Raw genomic sequence first — 26,098 nt, 5'->3', positions numbered from 1 at the left:
TTTGTTGTACTTTTTAAGATTTTTATTTTCAAAATGATTTTATACAAATTACACTTATCATCTATTATTTACACTGTTATTTCTAGTATTATTATAGTCATTTGTTTATACTGTCAAAATGGTTTTGTGAAAGGTATTTATGATTATATTATTCAATTAACTCAGATCATCGATATATTTGTCGATTAGGCCCAGCCCTATTCGCACAGTTATACGAAGTAAATTCGAACACATACAAAAAACAAACTACGCCTGTCACTTGCTTGAATGCCAATAACTAATTCATAAAATTAATATTCAATTTGTCTGTATGATATCTGTTTAATATCGATAAATATTATTTTAATGCATACTTTTGGTACTATACCTACTCAAACAAATTATGCATTATCGGAGAAAAAGATGAGAATACTAAATGTCAGTCTTTTACAAACATTTTGCTATGCTAAATACATTTGAATAACTTAAATACTTAGACAAATGCGTTGTTTGTATATTAAAACCTCTGTTGAAAGTTGCCTTGTTGTTGGGAACTCCCGCCTTGTTGTTGGCCACCAAACATCATCTGTTGTTGTTGATGGAATTCTTGTTGACCACCGCCGCCTGCGTTGTTGCCTTGATTCGGCCCTGGGTTACAAATACATTGAAATTAATATGGAGATAGTTTATTCATCATCGTGTCGCAAAATAACATTTTTGTCATTAGATTCGGGATATAATAAAGATCATAACACTGCTGAATACAGCTTGGTGCAAGTTAATCTGAATATTAAAACAGCAAAAAAAATCCAAGGGAATGACCTCTCTGACCATCGACAATTATGTAAAATATTTAAAACCAAAATCGAAAAGTTAAGATTTTTTTTTTGACATTTGTGCATCGATGATTTGGACTGATTCCTAAATGCGAAATTATGATATGTTGTTACTGTTGTTAGTCAAGGAATGAAAAGTACAGGTACGTAGTTACAAAATGCTTGAAATAGACACAGGTGGATTAGTTGTTTTCATGTCTGACATAGTTATAATGAAAACTAAAATCTACTGAAAATTCTAGTGCTAAGCTAATAACTATGTGAATATGAGTATACCTACTGGTCTCTATGAACGAACATAAATAAATAAAAACTAATAACATACGGTATAATGTACCTGACATTCTCATCCTCTTCGCGTTGTTCGCTCCGTGATCATGACTGTTTGCTTGCACTTGATTCTGTTGTGTCTGAAATTTAGGAAAACCAAACATTTTAAGCAACCCAAAAATATTACATGAGATTGAAAGGTTTGATAAGGCAATTTTTAACCGACTTGTCAAAAAGGCGGAGGGTTTCAATTCGGATTTTTTATGAATGAAATAAATACATGAATTGATTCAGTGAATGTTAACACCCCAGTGTACCCTAGGACTGGTTCAACTCAATATATTTTAAGTGAATGTACACTTCTATATAAATAGAACATGGTACTATCTACAATTCATTACAGAATACTACTCTATCAATTTACATATTAAACTGAAATACCAGTACCATTTACCATTCAGGTCCGAGATTTATTACTTCTCCTTTTCAAATAATTTCCAATTAGAAGACATTACACTAGAAAAAGAGAGAGAAAAACAAGACAGACCTCTTTTATAGTATTACTAGCTGTTGCCTGCGACTTCGTCTGCGTGGGCAATATAGACTTTCCAATTTTCTAATTTCGTTTATTTAATCGTTCATTGCTCAACCCCCGTAGGTGATAGCGTGATAAAATATAGCCTATGTGTTGAACCGGTCCCCAGGTAATAGTCATGCAAAATTTGATTTAAATTCATGCAGTACTTTTTGAGTTTATCCGGGACAAACATACAGACAAACAGACATACAGACAAAAATTTTAAAAACTACATATTTGGGTTCAGAATCGATTATGGATCACCCCCAAGTAATCTTTAAAAAAAATATTCAATGTACAGTTTTGACTTCCCTATCATTTTATAGATATGAGGTGTATGAAGTTTTAGAGCCATTTAATTATAGAAGGAAAGGCTGGCTGCATAGTCAATCAACGCACAGTTCTAACTGCCAAAATAGTTTCAAAAGATATAGACTTCATAAGAAACAGGGGCCCGATTCTCCTAATTTTACTTAAGCGACATACGATTCACATTCGACTCAGATCCAATCACGACTCAATTACGATTGAAGCGTGTGTGGCATTCCGCTATTTTTTCTTGGAAATAAACGTTTTTTTTTTCTGTCATTCATTTAAATCATTTTGTCTGCAAATGATTTACGATTGCAATACGATTGTAGAGCAAACTACCGTTTAGACCAAAATCACCAAAATAGCAAACCAATCGCAAACTAATCGAATGTCGTTGAAATACGATTGGTCTTATACTAGTAGCACAATGCCCGATATGGTTAAAACTGCTTTTGCGATTCAATTTCTATTCAATTTTGACATAATTAACTTAGGAGGATCAGGCCCCTGATATCGCGTTACATCGTTGGTCAATGAACGAGGTCGTATTTTATCAACAAAATACATACGTTAGGTTGTTGCTGCTGTTGATTTTGGCGCGCTTTGGAGTCGCTTTTATCCTCCTGGTCGTCGTCGGTCAAGAATTCCCTCTTCGGATAAGGGATGGGACAGCCAGCAAAAACATCCTGTGGACCAAAATATGTGCATAGTAATCAGTTACTTTCCGGAAATATAATTATAATAGTATTACATAAGGAAATAGATAACGATAGTGCATAATGGAGTATACATGAATGTTACTTGTGAGATGACAGCACATAGAAGAGTAGGGAAGGAGACAACATGCAGCTAACCAAAAATATAATTGGGATATGGGCAGGAGGACGACGATGATGATGATTATGAGTGCATAATAGAGCACTTATTTACGTTATATGTAGAATGTTCTGATATGAAGGAGTACAAGACATGTTATGGCTTATGTACTCCCCACAAAAGCCGAAACATATTTAATCTACAATAACTCGCTAAACTTTACCTGTGTTGGCAGTGGATCCTCAGTAAAGTAAGGGTCTTGCATGGCCTGTTCCGATGTGATTCTCCGGTTAGGATCCATGAGTAACAACCTCTGTAGCAAACTAAACGCTTTGCTATCTGGTTTTATTTTGTGCCTGTCCATGTATTTACTTAGAGAACAGTTCTGATAGCTGAAAAAAAAACATAAGTTGAGCATAAAAAAAAAAACTACAAGGCTTAAAGAAATAACTCTCCTCCATTTGATTCCAAATGATTTAAGACTTAATATTGGATGAAGAACTCCAAATTCAATTTAGGTTTTTTATTCAGCAAATGACATTCATTTTTTAGCTGTTATTCAGATTCTACATATGTTATACAACTGAAAATTTGGTTTCTTTGATTGCTTGAAGGTGCAAATCTAAGGAAAGGAACCATTTCAAAAATTATTTCAGTATTAGATAGCCCATAAACAGAGGAAGGCTGTCAACTACTCGTTCCAATGGGACACAGGTGAACCCACTAGTGGAAGCTGGTATTATTGTAATAAACTTACTTTGATCTTTTAAAATCTTTGACTAAAGTGGCATGTTCCGGCATTTTCCTGATGTCTTCCCAATCTTTCTCCTGTGGGAAGCCCATGACATTAAATATCCTGTCCAGTTGGTCATGGTGGTATGGATTGCTGGTCTTAATGTCCTCTTGCCGACAATGGAATATGGGCTCGGAAGTCAACAATTCTGCAAATATGCAGCCTATCGCCCAGATATCTGGAATCCCAAATATGTTTTATAGTTTTGCACGAGTTTTACACACACATCTATTAAAAAATGAATAGCTATTCTTCAAGTCAATCAAATTAAATTTCCAAAAAAAAACATGGTGCTTATTCACTACAAACTTTCATATTTTAAAGCGATATAAATCTTATTGAATATATTGCATGTCGAAACTTTTTACTCCTTGCTGAAAAACTGATGAGGCAACTGACTGTTAGCGGTATAACCATCATACAGCAACAAGTGCATTTTCCTCCTGTGATTATTTTAATAAATATATAACTTACCAATAGCTTTAGTATAATGTCTTGCACCAAGCAACAGTTCAGGAGCCCTATACCAGAATGTGACCACAACAGGATCTAAGTCAGCTAATGGTTTCAGTGGAGCATTGAACAGCCTTGCAAAACCCATGTCTGCTATCTTAACCCTGCCTCTCTCTGGTCCTTCACCCATTACCAGAATGTTTGCTGGTTTCTGGAATTTCATGAAAAAACTGTATCATCATTCGTCTAGCATTTTTACACAACTATCTTGGGGCTGGCTTCTCAGTCTAACCAAATGCAGCTGAGTATCAGTGTTTAATAAAACTGAAAAGGCCTAATGCATTGTGCTTGACTTTTTCAGTTTAGGAAGTCAAATAAGCAGTCACTCCATATAAAACAAAAAACTTATTGATATATTATGTATTACTAGCTTCCGCCAGCGGTTCGCCCGCGTGGTGTGTTGATAAAAAGTTGCCTATGTGTTAATCCAGGGTATCACCTATCTACTTACCAAATTTCAACCAAATCAGTCCAGCCGTTTTTGTGTGATTGAATAACAAACATACATCCATACATTCTCACAAACTTTCACATTTATAATACATATATATATATATATATATATATATATAAGTAGGATATAAGTAGGAAGTAGGATGTATAGTAATTAGGTAGGTTTAGACTGTTTTATTTTTTCTGGATGATTTAATCAAATCGCTGTAAAGTCATGGTCTTAATTTCTAATAAACTAATCAAATCAAATCTTACCAAATCCCTATGCAATACCCAATTAGAATGTAAATAATGTATCCCATCCAAAATCTGATAGAGAAGACTCTTCACCATGCCTTTTGGCACCATTACAGACTTCTTGTTAGCTTTGGCTGCTCTATGGAACTTGATAATGTGCCATAGATCATGTTCAGCATAGTCAAATAGCAACCAAACTTTGCGGTCAGTGTGAGAAAGGAATACTCGAATGAGGTTTATTACATTTGGGTGTTTCAGTTCTCTTAGTAGCTGGAAATAAAGAATTTGAACTTGAAAATTCATTTTATAGGCAACGTAGGCATTTACTTTGAGTGATTAGCATTTTGCTTTGGACTTAGTAGACTTAATAAAAGGTAATAATATCAACTTTATTGATTTGTCTCCAGATCAGTGGGGCAATGGAGAGAACATGGAGCAATACTGGCTGGCAGGCTATACCTATTCAGTACCTTTTATCATTACCTCTTACAGCCACATCAAAATGAAACATTATTATAACCTGTTATATGTTCATTCCACACAAATACCTTACAATTATTAAACTTACCGCTATTTCTCTGCAAGCAGACATAGATAGGCCAGTTCCTTCAATTTGTTTCAGAGCATAATCCTTGGTATCGGAGCCGTCTTTCCGCCTAGCCTTGTATACGTGACCATAGGTACCCCGACCGACTTTGCATCCCTCAAAGTCAAAAAGATCTTCGACCTTTGAACGTTCATTTTGAGTCTTCACTTTGAAATCATAGTCCATCATCACCGGAGCCATGGTTTTGTTTTGAAAATTATCACCCATCGTAGCTGAGTAATTAGAATTAAAATGACAGTAAATGAAACGAAACTTTTTTTACTAGATTTTGCATAAATAACTAAATGTAATAAATTCCGTTTTAATCAAGTATTTGCCCTTCTTAATAAACAGTTTATATTGAAAGGCTGACTATTATAACCATTTTGCATTCGTTTCCGTTTCGTGCAAATGTTTCGTCGTTCGTCGAATGAATGGTTGAAATGTCAAACAACAAGCAAATTGTCAAATCGCTGTCATAGACGAGTGCTGCCAATAGAAAAAAAATCTTTATTTATTTATTTATTCAACCTTATCACTAACATTATAGATACATAGATACAATCCAATGCGTTAGTGAGGTACTTTTCTTACAAAATTAGTCTTGATTCCCCGACGTCTGTTTTGTCTATTATTCATATTAAACAAAGTAAAAAATGTTGGGATTTCTTTTGAGAATTGAAAAAATATATAGTTCCCATGACAATGACAGAGGGTGTTGGACCTACCCATGACCTACCACGTTTCTGGGGCCCGATTCTCCTAATTTTACTTAAGCAACATACGATTCACGTTCGACTGCGATCCAATCCCGACTCGATTACGATTGAAACGTATGTGGCATTCCGCTATTTTTTCTTTGAAATAAACGTTTTTATTATTTTCTGTCACTCAATAATGAATCATTTTGTCTGCAAATGATTTACGATTGCAATATGATTGTAGAGCAAACTACAGTATAGACCAAAATCACCAAAATAGCAGACCAATCGCAAACCAATCGAATGTCGTTGGAATACGATTGATCTTGTATTAGTAGCAGAATGCCCGATATGGTTAAAACTGCTATTGCGATCATATTGCGATTCGATTTCTATTCAATTTTGACATTATCTCAACTTAGGAGAATCGGGCCCCTGTTTCGATTGAAATCGTTATTATTATTTGGATATACCTACCTAAAAGAAGATGGATCACAATCCATACAAAATTGCCCCACGTCCTATAACAATGTGACGTATCTCAAAAAAAAGATAAAAATATTTAAAAAAATATGGCATACTCTCTAATTTATTTTTTTTACACCTTCATATGAAAAAAATGCTTTAAAAATTGTTCAGGCGCTGTTATGAAAACATCGTTCATAGGACTATTTATGGACTATTTTATTAAATTATTTTTTTGTTTGATAGGGTATACCTCACAGGTCATCACAGGTATCAGGTCAGGATCTGATGATGGAAACCCTGAGAAATCCAGGGCAACTTTTGAAAGTTGTAGCCATGCGCAGGATAAAAACTTGACTATAAGGTGTATGTCCTATAACACTATGCAACAGTGAAGATTTGGAGCTGACCTGATGATGGAGACGAAAGAAGATCGAGGGAACTCGACAACCGAATATGTAAACTACTTCGTGTTAGGGCTTATATTGTTTGTATCGAATAGACCTTTGCAACAGTGAAGGTTTGGAGCTGACCCGATGATGGAGACCAGAGAAGGTCGAGGGAACTCGACAATAAAATATGTGAACTACCTCAGAAGTCGGTGTCTAATGGACGTACCTAAGTTTATTTTCCCACCGACTTCTAGGCCGATGCTCCTAAGAATAGTTTTTTTTTTTTACTTTTCAGTGATTTTGGGAGTCGGTTTTATTTTATTGTAAAAAGTTTTTTTTTTGGATTTTCAGTGACAAGCACAATTGTCACTATCCGCATAAGTGGAAAGTTCTCATCAATACGAATAATATAAGCGCAAACACGAGGTAGTTCACATATTCAGCTGTCAAGTTCCCTCGCCCTTATCTGGTCTCCATCATCAAATCAGCTTCAAACCTTCACTGTTGCAAAGGTCTACTCAATAAAAACAATATAAGCACAAACACGAGGTAGTTTACATATTCGGTTGTCGAGTTCCCTCGACCTTCTTTCGTCTCCATCGTCAGGTCAGCTCCAAATCTACACTGTTGCATAGTGTTATAAGACATACACCTTATAGTCAAGTTTTTATCCTGCGCATGGCTACAACTTTCAAAAGTTGCCCTGGATTTCTCAGGGTTTCCATCATCAGATCCTGACCTGACGATTATGGGACCACTTGTGAGGTATACCCTATCAAACAAAAAAATAATTTAGTAAAATAGTCCATAAATAGTCCTATGAACGATGTTTTCATAACGGCGCCTGAACAATTTTTAAACCTTTTTTTTCCTATGAAGGTGTAAAAAAAATAAATTAGAGAGTATGCCATATTTTTTTAAAGATTTTTATCTTTTTTTTGAGATACGTCACATTGTTATAGGACGTGGGGCAATTTTGATCCATCTTCTTTCAGCCAGATCTCAGTATGGTTTGGATTGTCCGGGTTAAGTGTGTGTTTTTTATCAATCCCCATACTCTCCTCTCTCTCTCTAACCCTGAATTCCCCGAAAATCCGGGAAAATAATGTACATTATTTGGACTTAAAAGTAATCTATGGTCAAATTAATCCCTATCCAAATGTTGCCATTTCAAAATAAAAACGATGTTGCCAATGAACTGTGAATGACCCAATTTATAAGCAAGTCGATTTATATAAAAACATCCATATCACATTATGATTGATTATGATGATTTTTTAGGCTTTGCTAATTTCGTAATAGCAATTACTGAATAAAATAAAACTGAAAAAATACTGCAAAGGGTCGTCACTACACCCTAATTAATGAATATTTAGCAATAAGCTCCTATAATATGGGTAAACTTTTAGATTTGCCTATGCACACGAAGTGTAAACGTAGTAAAGTCTCACCTGTCTCCATACAAAGTGCAGTTATTTTAATAGAAAGAAAGTATACATTAATATTTAATGCTTATTTATTGTTCGATCTTTACAGTAATAATATATACAAGCTTAAACTAAGTAAAACAAAAAAATTACAAATAATTAAAAAAAGGAAATTAAAACTATCTTTCCCACTGTAGTTGTATTACGCTATCAGTCAGCAACAATTTTTAGTGCAAATGTACTAAAGAAATGCGGCAACCCTTCGTATTAGACATGCGCAAAATATGTCATTGAAAAGAAATGAATGAAGTAGTTCTTTTCGCTCAACGAAGTAGTCCACTCATTTACTTCAGTACTTCATTTAGTTCACCAAATCTGAACGAGTCAATGAGTCACCCAGCTCCCACCTCTTAGTTAGGAATCATAATCGTAGTCTACTCATTTAGTTCACTAAATCAAAATGAGTCAATCTGTAGTGTGAGGGATAAGTATCAACGAATGAATCACTTGATTTTTTATCTCGATATCTCGATTTTCCTTCATACTTTATACAGGCTTAGGACTATCAACCGTGAAAATATTAATAAACAGAAAATTATGTAGCTTTAAAGTAATTTAGATATATTTTAGTTTAGGTTGGCGTATTTAAAAATCGAAATATGTAGCCGATCCGATCTATGGAAGGATCCTGAACTAGTGAACTAAATGAAGTAGAGACACATTCGAAGGAGTAGTGAAGGAATGATACGTTTATTTTCGGAAGTGAAGTAGTCCATTTCCTTCAATCGTTCGTGAACTACCCATGTCTACTTCGTATTTCTGGATTTCCCTGTTTCGATAGGAGGCATTGTAGTTTGTTGACGTCTTGTAGGTTTTCTACCTTGCGCGTTCCTTTGTTCCTTTTTATTTATAACACTATCAGCTTTCATGCTATTGGTTGTATTCATGTTGTATTTCGTTCATTCTTTTTCTTTGTGGTTTATTAACTGTCAAGTTCCGCGAGTTCCGACAGTTCCGCACTGTTCCGCACGCACGTCATTGGCTCGCTTCACTCTCACGTTGGCTCAAGTGATGCGATTTCATTGAATTATTCGTTCAGTTCGAAGTTCCCCGTTCCGTCTCTGTGTAATGATGTATTTCGTTTGTATTTTATTATAATAACACAAAATTGTGAAGGAGAAGATAGTTTCAACAAAAGTGTTATAGAGAGGATTGGTTTTAAGTTACAATATCTTTGTGGTTTTATCGGTGCAACCATGGAGCCCTGCGGAGATGATGAAAATAACTTTTCTGATGTTATCGATAATCTAATGAACATGTTCGGCAATGTGATGAGTAAAGATGTAATTTCAGCTGTTGTTGAGAGCTGCGAGGGTGATTGTAAGTAGAAAACCAACTTTTATTGTGTAAAGTTATGGCGAAATGCAGCTGAGTACCTCGAGACCTCCGATTGGCTGCGCGGCGTAGTAAATTATCGAGGCACTCGAAACGCAGTTTCGATGTTATCGGTCAATAAATGGTACCTATGCTGCATGTAGGTAGGTAGGTCGTTACAGGATGCTAATATGCGGAACAAGGATGACAAACCTAGATGCACTTTTCGTAAAATCCATATTCATAGGGTGGGAGTTCAGTCCATCTCCAGGGGCCTCGGAGGCAGGACACTCGTCATGTTGGCGGCACAGGTATAACATAATGCCATTAGTAACATGGTAAAATTCAAGTTCAGTGTTAAGTTGTAATAACAACAGTGTGGTTTGTTGACATGTTGGGTTGTTATCAAACAAAAGTTGTAAAGATGTTTGTTATGGTTTTAAGAGTTGATAAACAATTCTTGATTCAACATGTGGACCATTCTATAAGTATAACAAGCAATTTTATCATGTTATTGATTTGGTGTGTTTGACAACAAGTATTTGCTGCAGCCCGGGCGGGCAGGGATTGTGACGGGGAGCTGTGAAGGGCAGCATCCCCCTTGCACCTTGCCCTCCACCTCTCCCCTCTGTCTGGGCTCCTCTTTGTTCAAATACTTATTTATAACTGCATCAATACCTGTACATAAAAGATGAGTTTGAAGGGCTGCTTTGTTTAGTCTGAAAGAGACCTTGCGTGCTGTAATCAATAGCCCGGTTCTTATAATACAACTCTTTCACAGTGAACTTACAATAGCTATTGAATTCTAATACTGTATCATTTTGTGGTTTACTTGGTGCTTATCAGATATTCTTTTCAAGTCCAGTGGTTTTATTTGCATTATTATTATTTGCTTAGCGCACTATGAATATACTATGTAATCTTTTAGTAAGTATGTACGTATTTATGTAAATATATTGACTAGATTTAGTTCATAATTCAGCAAGCATTTTATAAATTCACAGTCAAAGTAATTTTTTTAATTTCAGATAAGTCTTGGCATAAAGCTCTTTCAAAACATCTAGCAAGTTGCACTTGTACTAATATTAATTTGAGTATGCATTTAGAAAGTTTTAAAATTAAAAAGTATGTGAGACTAATTGCTATAATTATGTTGACTGCTGCTGCTAATTACAAATGAGCCAATTTAGAACCCAATAGGGTATTAATAAACAGACTTAATCATTAATTTTTGCCTTGAATTAGCTTAATTACTTAAATCTATAGAAATGTGTAATGTATTTATGGCTATAATTTCTAAGCGACTGCATTAAATTAGATAATTCTATTATTGTGTTTTCATTAGTTGGGACTAGGTTTGTCTAACATTTTTAAAATAGATTGTTCAGGTTTGTCATTAATTTATTATTCTTATCTGTGTGAAACCGGGGTAGGTAGTTAGTGATCATTCAATCATCATTCATCATCACTGCTGGACATAGGCCTCTCCAAGTGCACGCCACTGAGATTGATTTAGTTAGTGATCAAAAAATCCTTATTTACAAAAGCCCTTCGTCATAATAACCTATGTTGTTGGTGTAGATACCTAAGAAACTACACAAAATACCACTTTATGTTTACCAGCGGTGCAACATTAAATGATGGGCTACAACATAATAAATCTGACAATTATTTGGTAATTCGTACTAAAAGAATAGAACTTACTGTTCTGTAAGCAGGGAACATAAATTATAAGATTTCAAATCATATACATATGTATAGTATAATGGACTGAACCTTCACATTCTAAGAAATGGATTTATATCATGAACATCCTACAATTAAAGTATTATTATGCCATCCTCATTCTTGTCATACTTATTCTAATATGTTCAAAAATAAATAAATGAAAGAAATTCTAATACATTGAACTATTGCTATAATTTAAGTGATTATTCAGTTGATCAAGTATCGGTAACTATTGCCTATTTTAATATTTTGTTAATGAAAATATAATGACATATTATAACAATGAAAAAAAAAAACATAACCACATTGATAAGCCCTCACGCGCACAACTACGAAAACTCCCTGAACATATTTTTTGTTAATTCTGGGGAATCCCCTTAGCCATATTGTTTCAAGTAATGATTTATAAATGACCCTAGTTTGTTTTCACTTCTTTTCATAACAGCTGCTATCAAGTGTTGTTTAATAAGTGCTAATAAATGTAACTATTGTGAGACTAACTACACAACTTTAATAGACATTATTAGTTTAGGTAGTAGTAGTTAGCAAAAGCTGTGATAGTTTTAAAATAAGCTATCCAACAGTTTGTTTTCTACAACAGTTTATTTATGTTTTTAATTTGATTTTTTTTATCCTCTTTGCCAGTGAACCTATCTGTGGATGCGATCATGAATATGACAAATGATGGCAATATAATTTGTGAAGAAGAACAGCCATCATCTACCGAAATGCTACCAGCGCACACAGTATCTCTATTGAATCCAATAGTAACGCAACCACAATCACAACCCGCAAATCCCATTCAACCTTCAGTTTCATATGCGGCTTCAGCTTCACAACCTGCCCAGGCCACTGGTGCTATACCAAAAATCGTTCAAAAACCAGTCCAACATAATGATAGCCTCTGGACAAATCAAATCAAGGAAATTCTAGTTCATCACAATCAAGGCAACAGAATATTGATTCTGATGAGAGGTGTGCCTGGTAGTGGAAAGTCACATTTGGCCCGACAAATCATAAATATGATGTTTGGACCAAGTCCAAACCACTATAAAACATACATTTTGTCTACTGATGACTATTTTATGGTCAGAGGACAATACCAGTATGATAAATACAGACTCTCCGAGGCACACTCATGGAATCATAACAGAGCTAAAAGTGCATTGAGAAGTGGATTAAGCCCAGTCATCATTGACAATACCAATGTTGAATTATGGGAAATGGAGCCTTACTTAAGAGAAGGTGTGTCGAACGGGTACATAATTGAAGTTGTAGAGCCTAACACGCCATGGGCTAAGAAAGCCCATCAGCTTGTTAAAAGAAATATGCACAATGTGCCTTTGGTGAACATTAAACGCATGCTAGAAAACTACCGCGATGGTTTGACTGGAGATATTTTAAGAAAGTCGTATGGACTGTCTTATCCTGCCGGCATGAATCCTCCCGTAAAAAGGTTGATACCTCCAATTCCGAAAGAAGAGTCACCTCCGCCTAAACCAAATGCTCGTGTACAAGATAGACCTACACGAGCGACTACCACTAACATAGTGGCGAATACTGATTTATTTCGCTCCTCCCCGTCAACAATAAACGTTCAGACACAGCAACCGAGAACCGACAATAGTCCAGAAAAGCATGATGACAATACTCCATGTCTAAAGCCACTTGTGGATGTCAAGGAACCAAAAAGTGATGCTGTTGAAATTGAACATGAAGATGATTTATCAAATGAGGAACAGAAAAAAATAAAATTATACATGGAAGCACAGAAAAAACTGGAAGAAATAGAAAAAGTGGAAAAAGAATGGGAGAATGGTGATAATTGGGATACTGACGATCAAGGTGCGGCTTCTGCAGCTCCACTGAAAAGGTCTACAAACGCAGCTGTTACTTCTGAACCAAAATTGAGCACTACTATTACCACTTCAGTGACCCAGGCTAAGCCACAAAGAAAGCTTAACTCGTCACCCCCTGTAACACCATCATTTGACTCAGCGGAATCTTTGATGCAGAACGTAACTGATTGTCAAGACTGGAGTAAAATATCAATGTTTATGCCTCCATGGGCTGATGCATCCGAACAGTCTAGTTCAAATGCAAACCAAAAAGTTCCAGTTGAAACAATGTCTAGCAGCACATGTATGGAAATTGGAGACACAAATGTTAACAGCTCATTCAAAGTTATTTCTGCTACGCCTCGTAATATTAATCTATTTCATATTTCATTCGATCGTGAAAAGATCCCACAGAAAAGGATGCTCGATAAAAGCAGCATGACTAATGAAGGTTTCATCACAAATGCTTATAGGTGTCCTCATGAAGAAAAACATTTCATAGCTTTTAGAAAGCTATTCAAGAACATTGCACGTTCGGATCTACGGGATATTTTCGATAAATGTTGCGGTGATGTTAATTGGAGTGTAGAAATTGTGCTTGATGGAATGAACAATAATCAGTTTAAAACTGTTGAAGAAGAAGAGCAATCAGATCCAGAAGAAGAAAGTTTTGAGCAATGTTCGTGTTTGGCTAATTACAGTATTATACCTGATTTGTCCACACCAGACGAACTAAAAAGTGAACCAATAGAAGATAAAGTTCCTGTTTCAACGAACGTGTCTCAATCACAGAAAAAGAAACGTGAAGTCGCAATGTCGGACGAAACTATTCAAATAAAACGACAAATTGAACAGAATGTAGTGATTGCTGACAATCATTATTCGAAACATTGCCTCAAGATACGCAGATTCCGTCGTGGAGAGCCAGATGTTGACGACGCTGAAGCTGGACCTTCGGGCATGTCAGCTGGCGCCTCAGACTTTACATTAAAAAATGACCTTAGCTTAGACATAAGTGATGACGAGGATGTCTCTAGTGTTAGCGATAATGACGAAGACGTAATAGTTAATGTTGATTTGGGGAGCGCTTTAATAGCTGAGTTAGACGAGAGGTTTGGCAGGAAAGACATGCAATACCCAGACTATATTGTGCCTAGGGTTAGCATCCCGCTATCATTATTGAATGAAATCAATGCGTTATGGATGGAATCATTGACGTTTCAGCTCGACGAGCACGCCAATCGTGCCGCGGCTATGATGCAACAAGACGAAGAGTTCGCGAGGTAAGCATCGTACTGTGATGCCGAGATACATAGAAGTTACTTAGCACGAGCAAGCTTTAAACTTATCCTTGTCACCCTACATCAAATTAACAGTGACGGAATCGCTTTATCTAAAGACCTTGCTAAGTAACTTTTATCTATTTCGGTCTAACACAAAATGCAATAAGTATCTTTAAGTTCAAGTTGGTTCCTTACCGTCTTACTTGCTTCATTTCAGACAAATCGCAATGAAGGAGGCCGAATTGTCTCTCGCGGGCAAAGAGCCGGAGGTTCCAGACTTCAAAGAGATTATGGACATGGATATGGCACTTGCCATTTACCAGAAAGACGTAGCAGAATGGCGTAATAATATGCCAACAGACTTGGCCGCCAAGATGACAAGGGACAAGCTTTACAATTTGTTCCCTGATGTTGATAAAGATACCCTTACGGAGTTGCTGATGGCTCATGATAATAATTTCAATGCTACTGTTGAGGTAATTACATTTAAAATGAGTTTTGTTTCCATAGTTTAATCGTCTCCATGTATCTCCATGACAAATGTAATTGTAATCGGTTTACCAATTATACTGTGAAAATGTTACAAGTAAACAAACACATTACTATTATACGTAGCATTGTTAGCAATATTGGTAACAAAAGTTTTAACAATATTTACTTTGTCTTCCTGATATAAACTTTGTTTCTTATGGTTGGTCTTCAAATCTTCTTTGCAGTCCCTGCTTATGTCCACCGGTCGCAATGATGTACTGGAACAAGAAAATGGAGTCAACAAATTCGTTGTAAACGAAGAAATGAAAGTCAAGGACAAGATACTTCAAGAGCAAAAGAAGGTAAATTATGACTTTTTAATTGTTTTTTTTTTTCAAGTCATTAACGACTAACGTTAACTGATAATTCTCTGACTCGTTTAAAAATACAATTTTTATCTTCAAATTGTACTGAGTCATCATTATCATATTGAATGTTACGTGCAAATTATTATGGACTTTAAGCCCATACATATACATTACATATAGTTTCTTTTATTTTACAACTTTATTTTTATGCCATTCTAAAATGAATTTAATACACATAGGGTTTAGGACGAAATTGATTTCTTGCAGGAACTATCGGAGGCAGAATGGCCATTGCTGCAGAAGGACCAGAAAGTGGATATGGCGACCATAGACGCTTATCGCGAAGAGGCCGACAATCATCTGGCTCGACGGAATCTGTATGTTATCCTTAAAATCCTATTACACGCTTTAGCTATATTGTAAACAGTTTCTAAGTATATATTGGACATCAATGTGTTTCGGAGGGCACATTAATCTGTAGATCCCGGCCCCTGTCTGTCATTGAACATCTTTGGCAGTTGTTACGGGTAGTCAAAAGCCAGTAAGTCTGGCAACCAGGCTTGCCAGGGGGTATTTGGTTGCCCGGGCAACTGGGTTGAGGAGGTCAGATAGGCAGTAGCCCCTTGTAAAACATTGGTACTCAGCCTCATACGGTTAGGGTAGCCGACCCCAACATAGTTGGGAAATGGCTCGGAAGATGACATTACTTTAGCTAAAAAATGATATCGATGACAGTTCATATCTTTAATGGATTATTTTATAGTATCGAATCAGTTATCAATGAATGGAATTGAATTTAGAGGTTTTAAAATCAGATTAGCATTGGAAAAGTAAATGTTGCAATATTTTTCCCGATTAAGAAATAGATTAATCGATGAAACTTGTACCAGCCTGTTTTTGATAGCACAACAAACAAATTGTTGATACCTATCATAATTATATTGCGTAGTACGGTGATAATTTGACACTGAATGCGAAAATTACATTATGATAATACCAATTCGCATTTGCTTGTTATCTTAAGTGGATATAAAATATTTTTTACTAATTGGATACTAATAAACGAACGTAAAAAAGTATAAAATCTATTTTGAGAACGCCGGGATGGTACCTGTTTTATATTCTATAAAAAATGCTAACGCGTTTAGCGGTATTTAGCATATTGATATGTTACCAAAAATTCTTGTTTTAATTCATAAATATATTTATTACCAAGTTTTTTCTTTATTTTTCTTCTTCACAATTTTAGTAAATATTCTCATCATTTGTATTTATTTTACAGAAACTACCAGAAAGCTCAAGATTGCATTCGTCGCGGTATGACTCAAGTTGCCAACTACTATTCGGAGCTAGCTAACTTTCACAAGCAGAAATATGAATATGCCAATGGTTTGGCTGTTGCTGCCCTCATGCAAGTAAGTGTAGTTTAACCTTTTAAATAGATCAGTAAAATCAATTAATTTTATTTAAATTTATATATTTTTTCGTCTCGACATTGTCTTTTAAATTAGGAAAAATCGATAACATTTTAAACGGCTCATCGTTTATGAATTGGTAAACACTTTCTATGTGATTCGAAGAAGGGTCTAATGTAGAAAAAAATGCCATGTAAAATACTTTTCATCTGAAATAAAACTATTTTTTATTAAAATTTTTCAGTACCATGCAACGAATAATCCTGACTCCACTACCATTGACCTACATTTCTTGCGCGTGAAAGAAGCCAAGGAGTCGTTGGATGTTTTCATCGACACTCATATATCGAAGCTTCGAGAAGAAGGCAATCGTCGCAATCAGGTTAGTATTTGTTTTCCAGTTTTTTGATGTATTCATTTATTTTACATATATTTTACTAGATTAATATTTCTTTTTCTGAAAATTCTTTTTCCAATATAAATCTACATTATTTGTCAGTGCCATAGGCTGTTTTTGTATCCCTAGTACGGGAAGTAGGTCTCTTGGGAAGCGAGTGTAACCGCGAATGACATAAAGTAACTCGCATTAATGTCACAATCAATTATGGATTCAACATTCAAAGCTGAAGTTGAGATTTGAACCTTAATGTTAATCGTTTAAGGTGCTATTCTTCATCACCGGCCGAGGAAGCCACAGCCAGGGGCGAGCTCGTATCAAACCAGCTACAATACGCCGCTTAAAGGAACGCGGTCTTGGGTAAGTGAAAAACCTCAGTAAAATTGTATTCATTTATTCAAAAGTCGAAGTCAAAATTAGTATAAAAGTACTATGGAGCCTTTATATAAAGTGACCCGTCTTATGTTAAAATTAATATATTTTATAAAAAAGTAACTTTTGTTGTGGAATAGGAATGTGAGATAGATTTAACTGCTGAGTAAAACCGACATGAAATAAATAGATACTTATGTAACAATTAAGTGGCTTTTGTCGCATTGTTCGAGCAAAATTTATGATTACTTTTTACAGCTAGTAACCAGGCTTTCTATGTTTGCAACTGCTGAGCTTTCATGGCATTTCTATTTGTCTATGAATGTTTGACCACATAATGCCATTATAATATTCTCGTACATACATCTCTACATAATGTCCACACGGCTCACATTAAATAACTTTGCCCCTAAATATTTTTACAGCCACCAACAGTAACAGTAAAAAAAACTGTTGCCCTTGCGTAAGACATCAAATGACTGACATATCTAAGCCCAAATTCATCTACAATATTAACGTCCCTTTTCTTAATACAAATGTTCACTTTGAAAATTGAATGTGAAAATTCATTTAAACTGTTGTTTTTTTTTAAAGAAACTGACTTTTATGCTGTCGATGAATTTGGGCCTTAGCAGTGCAGCATTTGTTTATCGTGAGCTGTACGCTAAAACATTCATGCATTACACTGCTTACTACATACAAGCCTTTATTTTTAATTTGCAGGTATTCGCTAAAGAATCCCGGCTTACTCGCTGCTAAAGTGAGCTCTGACACGAAGCTAACTTACCAGGTATCAGTTCCCTAGGGAACGGGGAACCAAGACAGTGACACGTTTTTCTTTAGAAGACCGTGTCGTGTCTTGTTAGTCTTCAATGGCGCTTTCATGTTAATCCGAGGGAAGGAATGCCCTGTATTTTACCCCGTTTTAGTCACATACGGATCAGCCGTCTTCTACTTTCGTGGCTACACCAACTCTTGGGTCACCGTAGAACATATCTTTTGGCCGGAACCCGACGATTTCGAAGTCCTAAGAAATATGGGCGATGCCACATTTATATATGATTGCCCGAGTTTTTTTGCTAATTTAGATACAACTGGCATATATCGTTATGAACAAGTTATATACTATCCTGTTTTGCCCGGGTTCCCTGTAATGTCTCCGCTGCCAATAGCGTGGGCTTATTAATTCTTTGTGTGATTCCTTAGGAATTTTGTGGCGGTCAATACGCGCCATTTTTTTTGAATCAGTAGTGTTAGTTACTTGTAGAAGGTTTTTGATTGCTGTCTATATGATACAAATGTTATTTGATGTTTTAGTAGTTGCGAACTATCACCATACTACATGGATAAAAACAGTTTAGGCTTTAGACTTTATGGCAATATATCTCAATTTGATAAGCAAGCGAGTCCGCAAAATTTACCATTATATCATAACGTACCTTAGTCTAAGTTGTAAATGTTTGCTCAAAAATAAGTTTTAGTTTTTATTATCACATAAGTATTACCAAAAATATTAAAACCAATACGTAACCTGTTAATTTTTCTACCGGAATTGTATACGGACCAATTTTGATCACTTCTACAATTTGAGAAATTAGATTTTGCACGATGTAGGTACCTGTATATTAGTAAAACTGAACAATATGACGCCCTGTTATCACGCTTTTTAGTATCAGTAAAGCACGTTTAAAACGCAAATACCTATTTGGATGTGTTAATTTGCACTTTGCTTGTAAGAATGCTCCTATAAAATATCGGCTTTTCGTCCTCATAGTTATGATATATTCAGTACTTATAATTTGCTAAGCGATAGTGAACGCTTTAGCGATTTTGCATAGCAAAAATCCCGCGTGATTTATTATGCCTATATGAGCGAGCTTCAAACACCCGTTATTTAATAATGTTATCTACTATAAGTTTAATGTCTGTGATCGTTACAGGGTGTAACTTTAAAAAAGTTTGTATTACCCCTGAAGTTAAAAAACGATGCCTGGTTTCGTTTAGCAAACCTCTATATCGTTTGTCTTTGTATGAGCCGTCCGATCATATTTAATTATTCTATATTCCCTCCCCAAATCTACAAGTAAAAACAAATCCTCTGGGTACCTATTTATTGAAAATTCTATCTAATCTACATCTAAAGAGCTACATTATTTCTCTATGTAAATATACGGAAAACAATTCATCAGATTATTTACGTTTATTTATGACCTACATTATTATAATCTTAGAAGATATTAGTTGTGTATTCATTATAGATGTGTATTTTTCTCAAATATTTCTGATCTTGTGGACCACTTTCCAATCTCCATTCATATCGTACCTCATTAATTATATTCACGTACAAAACTTTTTTTTTAAGCTCAGAGTACATAATATTCTTATTCAGATAGTTTTATGCGCCTAAAGCGGTCTACAGACGAGTTGTATTTCTTTTGTTGTGCTCTACTGATGCAAAATTTTGACTTTCGTCTGTAGAACACTTTATATTAAAATTAATATTGTAACTTTAGTATTCAAGTGATTCGGACAATTTTGCACGTTGAACCTTATGTAGTGAGCTCAATGGGCATTTTTGTATTTTGTAAGAAAAAAAAACTAAAAAGCAATGACAATTGTGCCAAATGAGCACCAGATAATAAAAATCGTAAAATCTTGTATTTTGAAAATTCAGGGAATTAAGAAATATTAGATTGTGATGATGCCTTTATCAAAAAGTACCTACAAAGGCTGAAAGTTTTTGAATCTAATCTTTCTTTTTGTTTCAAAATATGACTGAAAGTCTATTTTAATGAAATTATTGAATTTGGCTTTTTGGCCGCACTCTCTAAATTCTTACAACCATTTTGATAATATGATGGACTAAACAGGCGTTTTTGAACATTTATTGACAGTTATGATCGTCGAATTACTATTTTGGCCGTTGGCAATGCCATTCATTGAAACGAACAAACATATTTAATGCGAGTAAATGTACCTTTTTCACATTTTGATGTCTATGCTTATCACTAAGTAGGTATTCCATATCGTAGGGCTTTTGGCCATTATTTGAAATGTTGTCTTTGATCGTCCATTTATGGACATTAGGTTATTTTAAAGTAGAATTTTAGATGTGTAATTCAAGGATTTACTGTAGGATTAGAGATAGTTGGACTTATTCGCGCTTATACGGTGCTGATCGCATTTCGTACGGAAATGCCGTATGAAAACAGTAAGTCTGTTTCTATATGAGGATTCATGCGAGTAAGTTCAGCCGATTCCATTCAAGAATCGTAGAATTGTAGTTCGATTTTAAGGCAAGCGACCCACTTGGCAGGCTTTGCCAAAAGTCACACATACAATGTTGTACTGACTGTCAAGTGGTTCGGCTTGTCTCAGTAGTATTTTTGAATTCCCACCTCTTGTCGTTTGTGACAAATTAGATTTTTCTATTTGTCATTTTATTATATGAATGTGTAGAGCCCTTAGGGTGAATTAGTTTAAGGTCTATTGTATTGCGTTTGGTCCGGACCTGAATAGTAATCTGAATAAGAATGTGACGCGGAATGCAATCGAGTTTAAGAGTTGTAATTTGATTAACGTTAATTGGGCATACCAATGTCAGGTAAATTATTGTATTCGGATGGAATTTTCAGGAATTTGATTTTAAGGATTCGTATCAAACGCAGTTCATATTCGCACAGTTACTAGGTCGGTTAAAAGGCTCATAATTATCCTGGGTTTCGTAATTATAGATTAAAATAGTTTATTACGATTGTTTTGTACAAGTGCAGTTTTTAATTAATTGTTTCATTCGCAGCTGGTCTCGTGAAAACATGAAGAAGAGAAAGTGTTTTCTGTACTAGATATGCCAAAGACAGAATGACAGTTTTGATTGAAATTGTTACTGTTATCTCGTAGATATAATGACGAGCATAAGTACCAAGTCTTTTGCGCTAATGTATAAAAAAATGTGATAAGAATCATTGGGGTTGGTGCTTCGGAATCGTGTGATAATTGTAGAATGTTTTTTACAAGCGCTCAAGGGCTGCATAGAAAATCCTAAGAGATTTGAAAATTTAACGACATTATAAATGTCAGCTTTATCGCTTAATTTGTACATAATGTGCCATTAAGATACGATCGCTCGAGTATATTGCTGTTGCCATATATTATGTACTTCTGATAATATAAAATAAGACATCGAATCCTGAAAGTAAAACAACACTGGGTCAATTAAAAATGAAAATATAGGAACATCTTTAGATACGTAAGTTTTATTTTTTATACATGTAATGAATAACATACAACCTATTAGAAATAACGCGCACAAACTAACATAACTTTTTAATATAAATAATGGCAATATACTCATTGTGGTGGCATTAAATTTTGCTAACGCTACACTCAATTTTAACGCTGTCAATGAGATTAAAAATCGATTTGAAATCTTTGATTGATGCTTGAAATTCGCCTAATTATAGGGTGCTAATTAAAAAGTTCTGCCTTTTATTTGCTATTTAATTTTTATAACGAAATTTAATATAAGCTGGGTACTCATGTTATTAGCGTGGTACCTATTCGTTGATAGGACTTACAGGGTCATGTTTTCCTATTTGTGAGAAGACAATAAGACCCTATTTGAAAGTTTTATACTAGACTTGGAGAATGTAGTGGTTCCGAAAGCAAACAAAACTTGCGTTACTAGATATTTAAAGACTAGATCTCAAAGACAACATAGTTTCAGTGTAAGTAAATTTTTAAACGGTATTTTTATTTGGTTACGGTTAATATAACATTTATTGTTTTGTTTGTTATATACGAAAATGATAAAATATTGACTAGTTATTTTTGTTAGAAGTTTTAGTTTTTGAAGCCATTTTTTGAACAAGGACTATTTGTAATCTATGTTAGTATGTAAGTCACTCTTTACGTGTATTTTGATGTGAACTGTCTGTCAATTAAAAGACAAATAAATCTGTTATGTGTATTATTGGTGTTTTATTTGATTTCTCCATAATATTAGAAAGACTTCATTTACTAATACCTAACATCTTTGAGTAAGTAGATGGGCAGCATAAGTGCAAATGTAGGTATACATATAGGTAAATCAGTTATAATTGAATAATACCATGCCACAATGCTTGACACACTCAACATTACCAAATGCCACAAAAACCTACTCTTGTCGGCTGATTAAAATCGAATTTCTTGTTAATGGAGATCAAATATAAAAGAATAAGATAAGTCTACTTCGAGGTCATTATGCAAGTACTAAATTATACTAGTCCACCTATCTGCCTGAATAGATAATTATTAACTTTTAGTTACAATTTTAAAACCTTGGGTTCTAATAGGCAAGAGTGGGTTAGGTACATTGTTCGATCCGAATTATGTAATTGGAAAGGCCTAATTGAATTATAACGTTTTGTATTTCTGATTGGCTAGATTAAGATCGATGTTAGTTCATTGTGAATTGTAGGATAGTAGTAGATTGAAAATTGTTTATTTGAAACAGCTTTGCTTCCTAGTCAAGCAGCAGTTAGGTTACAAACCTGTTTATGATGTAGGATCAGAAAGTAGGTACTAGGTACATGTAGGTACTATTTTTGATTGATGCTTGAAATTCGCCTGAATATACAACATGTAACGTAATTAACGCACACCCTCAAACACCCTAATTAGAATATTATGTTATAATCATAATACATACACTGAATTTTTAACTTAACATGTATAGGCATTGTTATTTACTAAATAAGTTATTTGGTATAACTTTTTGGTCATACTACTACGCACGCAAATATCGCGCCGCGCGCCGCTCGTCTCGACACAACATAACGAAACTACGGAAAAAGCCGACAATACACGAAGTCTTATTACTTTGAGTTACGGTCTATTTGAATTTGTTTTGACTGTACAGGGTTATAGTTCGGCCATTCAGAGAATGCGTTCCTGACACGTCGCGATTGAACTGACGACGTAACTTTGCAATGGCGTTGCAGTTACGATAAAAATATTTTTGCTGGTTGTTTACCGTTTTAACAATTGAGGAGCATTAAAACAACATTATTATATCAATAATCAATGAATGTTATAATTTTGTGCCAAACTGAGTGTCAAATAACTTGGTAAACAATATTTTTCTAAATCTATACTGCGCTATTACAAGGTTATGTCAGCGGTTTATATTTTGTAGTGCTGTGCTAAAAATAACAGGCAAGTATCGTAATCTGTTCTTATACAGTTATAATATAAAATAATACGTTTTGATTTTCTTTTTAAGAATTGGAAAATAATGGACTATAAGACTTAATTATAACGTTTATGAAATATAAAAATAAAACTATGACCAAACCGCATTTTTATACTTAGATTAAAAATGGTAACCCCAAATGGCGTTATGGGCCGCCATTTTGTGACGCTAAAACAGTCGTCCGTTGTCGTTTCGTGCGCATAGACCACGTTTTTCAAGTGTTTTCGATCTGTTTTTATTTGATTACCCGGCTTTTGTTAGACCGAGATATCAGGATTGATTCTGTTATTGATAATAATATAATTATACATGTAGGCGAAGATGATGATGAAGACACCACCTCCTCAAGCAAATCGGAGTCTGATTAATATTCTGTTCGCACATTCAATTCAATGTACTTGTAACAAAGAATAAATAAAACAATTTTATTATATGAATATTACCTTTTTTTGGTTTCCACTTAAATAACTAAAATATAAAACAAATGATTCCGCCAATTTAAAACGAAAATAATCTTAAAATAATGCGGCGGTTCATTTTGAAGGAACGGTAACGAACTCAGTGTTATGTTGTGCCCATCACTAGTCGTGACTAACTGATAGGTGTCAGGAACGCATTCTCTGAACGGCCGAAGTATAATATGACAATAATTTCCGTAGTTTTAATTATTTTTGGGATAAAGAATTACCTATATTAAAAATGATATAAATCGATTCAGTAAACGATTCTGAACAAACTAATTTCAGGATGTGCGTTAATTAAGTTACATGTTATATAGTGCTAATAAAAGTTCTGCCTTTTATTAGCAATCTGATGAGCTTTTATTTACCAAGAGGCAGGAACAAAGAAAGGTGCTTAATGGAGGAGATTTTACCGTGTAGATTATAGGTACAAGATAGAAAATCAAATATTTTGTGAAAACACTTAGGTACCTACTACTTCAGCTTCAAAAAAAAAACTCGTTCTAATCTATATCTTAAGTAGATATAGATAAGAGCGAGTTTTTTTTACAAGCTTTAATAAATCTGTAATCGTGTCATGACCTAAAGCGAGTGCACTTGTTGATATATTAAGTGTACCGGTTGCAACATTACCGTGTTCGTCGTTATGTACGACATGTTTTTTTAACGATTTATGGTCAATGACCTTAGGGTGGAGACTGGGGGCCGTCTAAATGTAGCTCCTTTTTTGCACTCGCATTAGTAGTTAAAACAAGACTTAGGCCGTATACAGAAAGAAAGCTGGAATAATCTGGAACTTATAAGCGCTTATCGGCGCTTGACAGCGCTGGTAACCCGCGCAGGAAAATATCTGAACACGCGCCGATAAGCGCTGACCGGCTCCGACAAAAGCTGAAAACTTATAAGCGCTTATAAGTTTCCAGCTTCTTCCAGCTTTCTTTCTGTATATGGCCTTAGACTTACTTTTAGGACCAATGACTGATGTTTGTACCTACCTACGTATCAACAACTAACAATATTATTATGTCTATGGCCCGCACACGGAACTGCTTAGTCATCTAACGACGAATAAAAATGGGAATTTATATTATTTCAAATCCAAAATTTATAATTCTTTAGAACTAAAGATTTGTCCGTCATTTTAGTCATAGCACGACCACTGCTGAACATCCCCCGCTGATTTACAACGGACCGGTTGGAAGCTATCTGCGACCCTCTGCAATTGCTTTGCAGTTTTCATAGTCAGGTAAGTTAAGACCAATTTCTAAATACGCATGTAAAAGTCTATAATACCAATAATCCATATTCAAGAAGGTAAGTAATGTAAACAAACCTACCTATATATTTTACGTCACGCGACCGGTAGTTTGCAGTCCGGCCTTCGTGATTAATTTTAATAACAGTGCCGAAAGGGTATCAGCACTTGCGCCAGGAACTGTAGTGATCCGGTTTGCCTCGGCGTGGCTTCTTTCACTGCGACAAATATCAACTTCGTCAAAGTAGGTACCTTTACGAGCGTCCTTGGTTTGCCGATGTTTGAGGAGTAGGCGCTCTTACACTTACGGATTTTCCGCACGGCAACTCTTGTTGGCAAAAGGGCGGTGTCATGCGTGCGAAAGGTACCTACAACAACTACAACTGGTACAAACGAGGACACCTGAAACCGCAACAGGATTTTTGGTGCGTAGAAAAACTGAACAAACCTATAGGTACACACCACAAATCCGCTAGTGTGAATGCGCTGCAGTGTCGGATCTACCGTATTGGACACTATGTGCATGCTCATTGCCCACTTTTTT

General features: G+C 35.1%; 2 protein-coding genes across 4 annotated transcripts; one reads left to right on the top strand and one right to left on the bottom strand.

Annotated features, from left to right (window-relative positions):
* Positions 1–7: 7 nt before the first annotated feature.
* Positions 8–5,808, bottom strand: LOC124633737 (cyclin-dependent kinase 8). Of its 2 annotated transcripts, none has more exons than XM_047169055.1 (8): positions 5,355–5,808; positions 4,805–5,056; positions 4,058–4,247; positions 3,548–3,761; positions 3,014–3,182; positions 2,544–2,660; positions 1,141–1,225; positions 8–627 (listed from the first exon to the last, which is right to left on the bottom strand). In XM_047169055.1, exons 1-8 carry the CDS (start codon positions 5,598–5,600, stop codon positions 497–499), a joined length of 1,404 nt encoding a protein of 467 aa, XP_047025011.1. In that variant the 5' UTR covers positions 5,601–5,808; the 3' UTR covers positions 8–496. The 2 variants fall into 2 exon arrangements, with proteins under 2 accessions (XP_047025011.1, XP_047025012.1); XM_047169056.1 differs by having other exon boundaries at positions 1,153–1,225; positions 5,355–5,807.
* A 3,562-nt stretch (positions 5,809–9,370) lies between these two features.
* Positions 9,371–22,572, top strand: LOC124633651. Of its 2 annotated transcripts, none has more exons than XM_047168941.1 (9): positions 9,371–9,737; positions 12,105–14,580; positions 14,798–15,056; positions 15,297–15,413; positions 15,666–15,796; positions 16,702–16,834; positions 17,079–17,216; positions 17,497–17,591; positions 18,327–22,572. In XM_047168941.1, the coding sequence occupies exons 1-9, from the start codon at positions 9,614–9,616 to the stop codon at positions 18,406–18,408; spliced, it is 3,555 nt and encodes a 1,184-aa protein (XP_047024897.1). In that variant the 5' UTR covers positions 9,371–9,613; the 3' UTR covers positions 18,409–22,572. The 2 variants fall into 2 exon arrangements, with proteins under 2 accessions (XP_047024897.1, XP_047024900.1); XM_047168944.1 differs by having other exon boundaries at positions 9,372–9,737; positions 15,687–15,796.
* The last annotated feature ends 3,526 nt before the right edge of the window (positions 22,573–26,098 follow it).

This window comes from Helicoverpa zea, chromosome 10 (assembly GCF_022581195.2).
Source record: "Helicoverpa zea isolate HzStark_Cry1AcR chromosome 10, ilHelZeax1.1, whole genome shotgun sequence".
NCBI classification, from domain to species: Eukaryota; Metazoa; Arthropoda; class Insecta; order Lepidoptera; family Noctuidae; genus Helicoverpa; species Helicoverpa zea.
The sequence above is the reverse complement of the archived record's forward strand: the minus strand, read 5'-3'. Positions and strand labels throughout refer to the sequence as shown.

Excerpts from the sequence above, each read along its gene's own strand:
- LOC124633737 (XM_047169055.1), bottom strand. The coding sequence starts at position 5,600 with ATGGGTGATAATTTTCAAAACAAAACCATGGCTCCGGTGATGATGGAC. Across the intron at positions 5,057-5,354 it reads CTGCTTGCAGAGAAATAGCG|CTACTAAGAGAACTGAAACA; the intron begins GTAAGTTTAATA and ends CTTTATTTCCAG. Across the intron at positions 3,183-3,547 it reads AAAGATTTTAAAAGATCAAA|CTATCAGAACTGTTCTCTAA; the intron begins GTAAGTTTATTA and ends TTTTTTTTTCAG.
- LOC124633651 (XM_047168941.1), top strand. The coding sequence starts at position 9,614 with ATGGAGCCCTGCGGAGATGATGAAAATAACTTTTCTGATGTTATCGAT. Across the intron at positions 15,057-15,296 it reads ATTTCAATGCTACTGTTGAG|TCCCTGCTTATGTCCACCGG; the intron begins GTAATTACATTT and ends TCTTCTTTGCAG. Across the intron at positions 17,217-17,496 it reads AAGGCAATCGTCGCAATCAG|GTGCTATTCTTCATCACCGG; the intron begins GTTAGTATTTGT and ends TAATCGTTTAAG.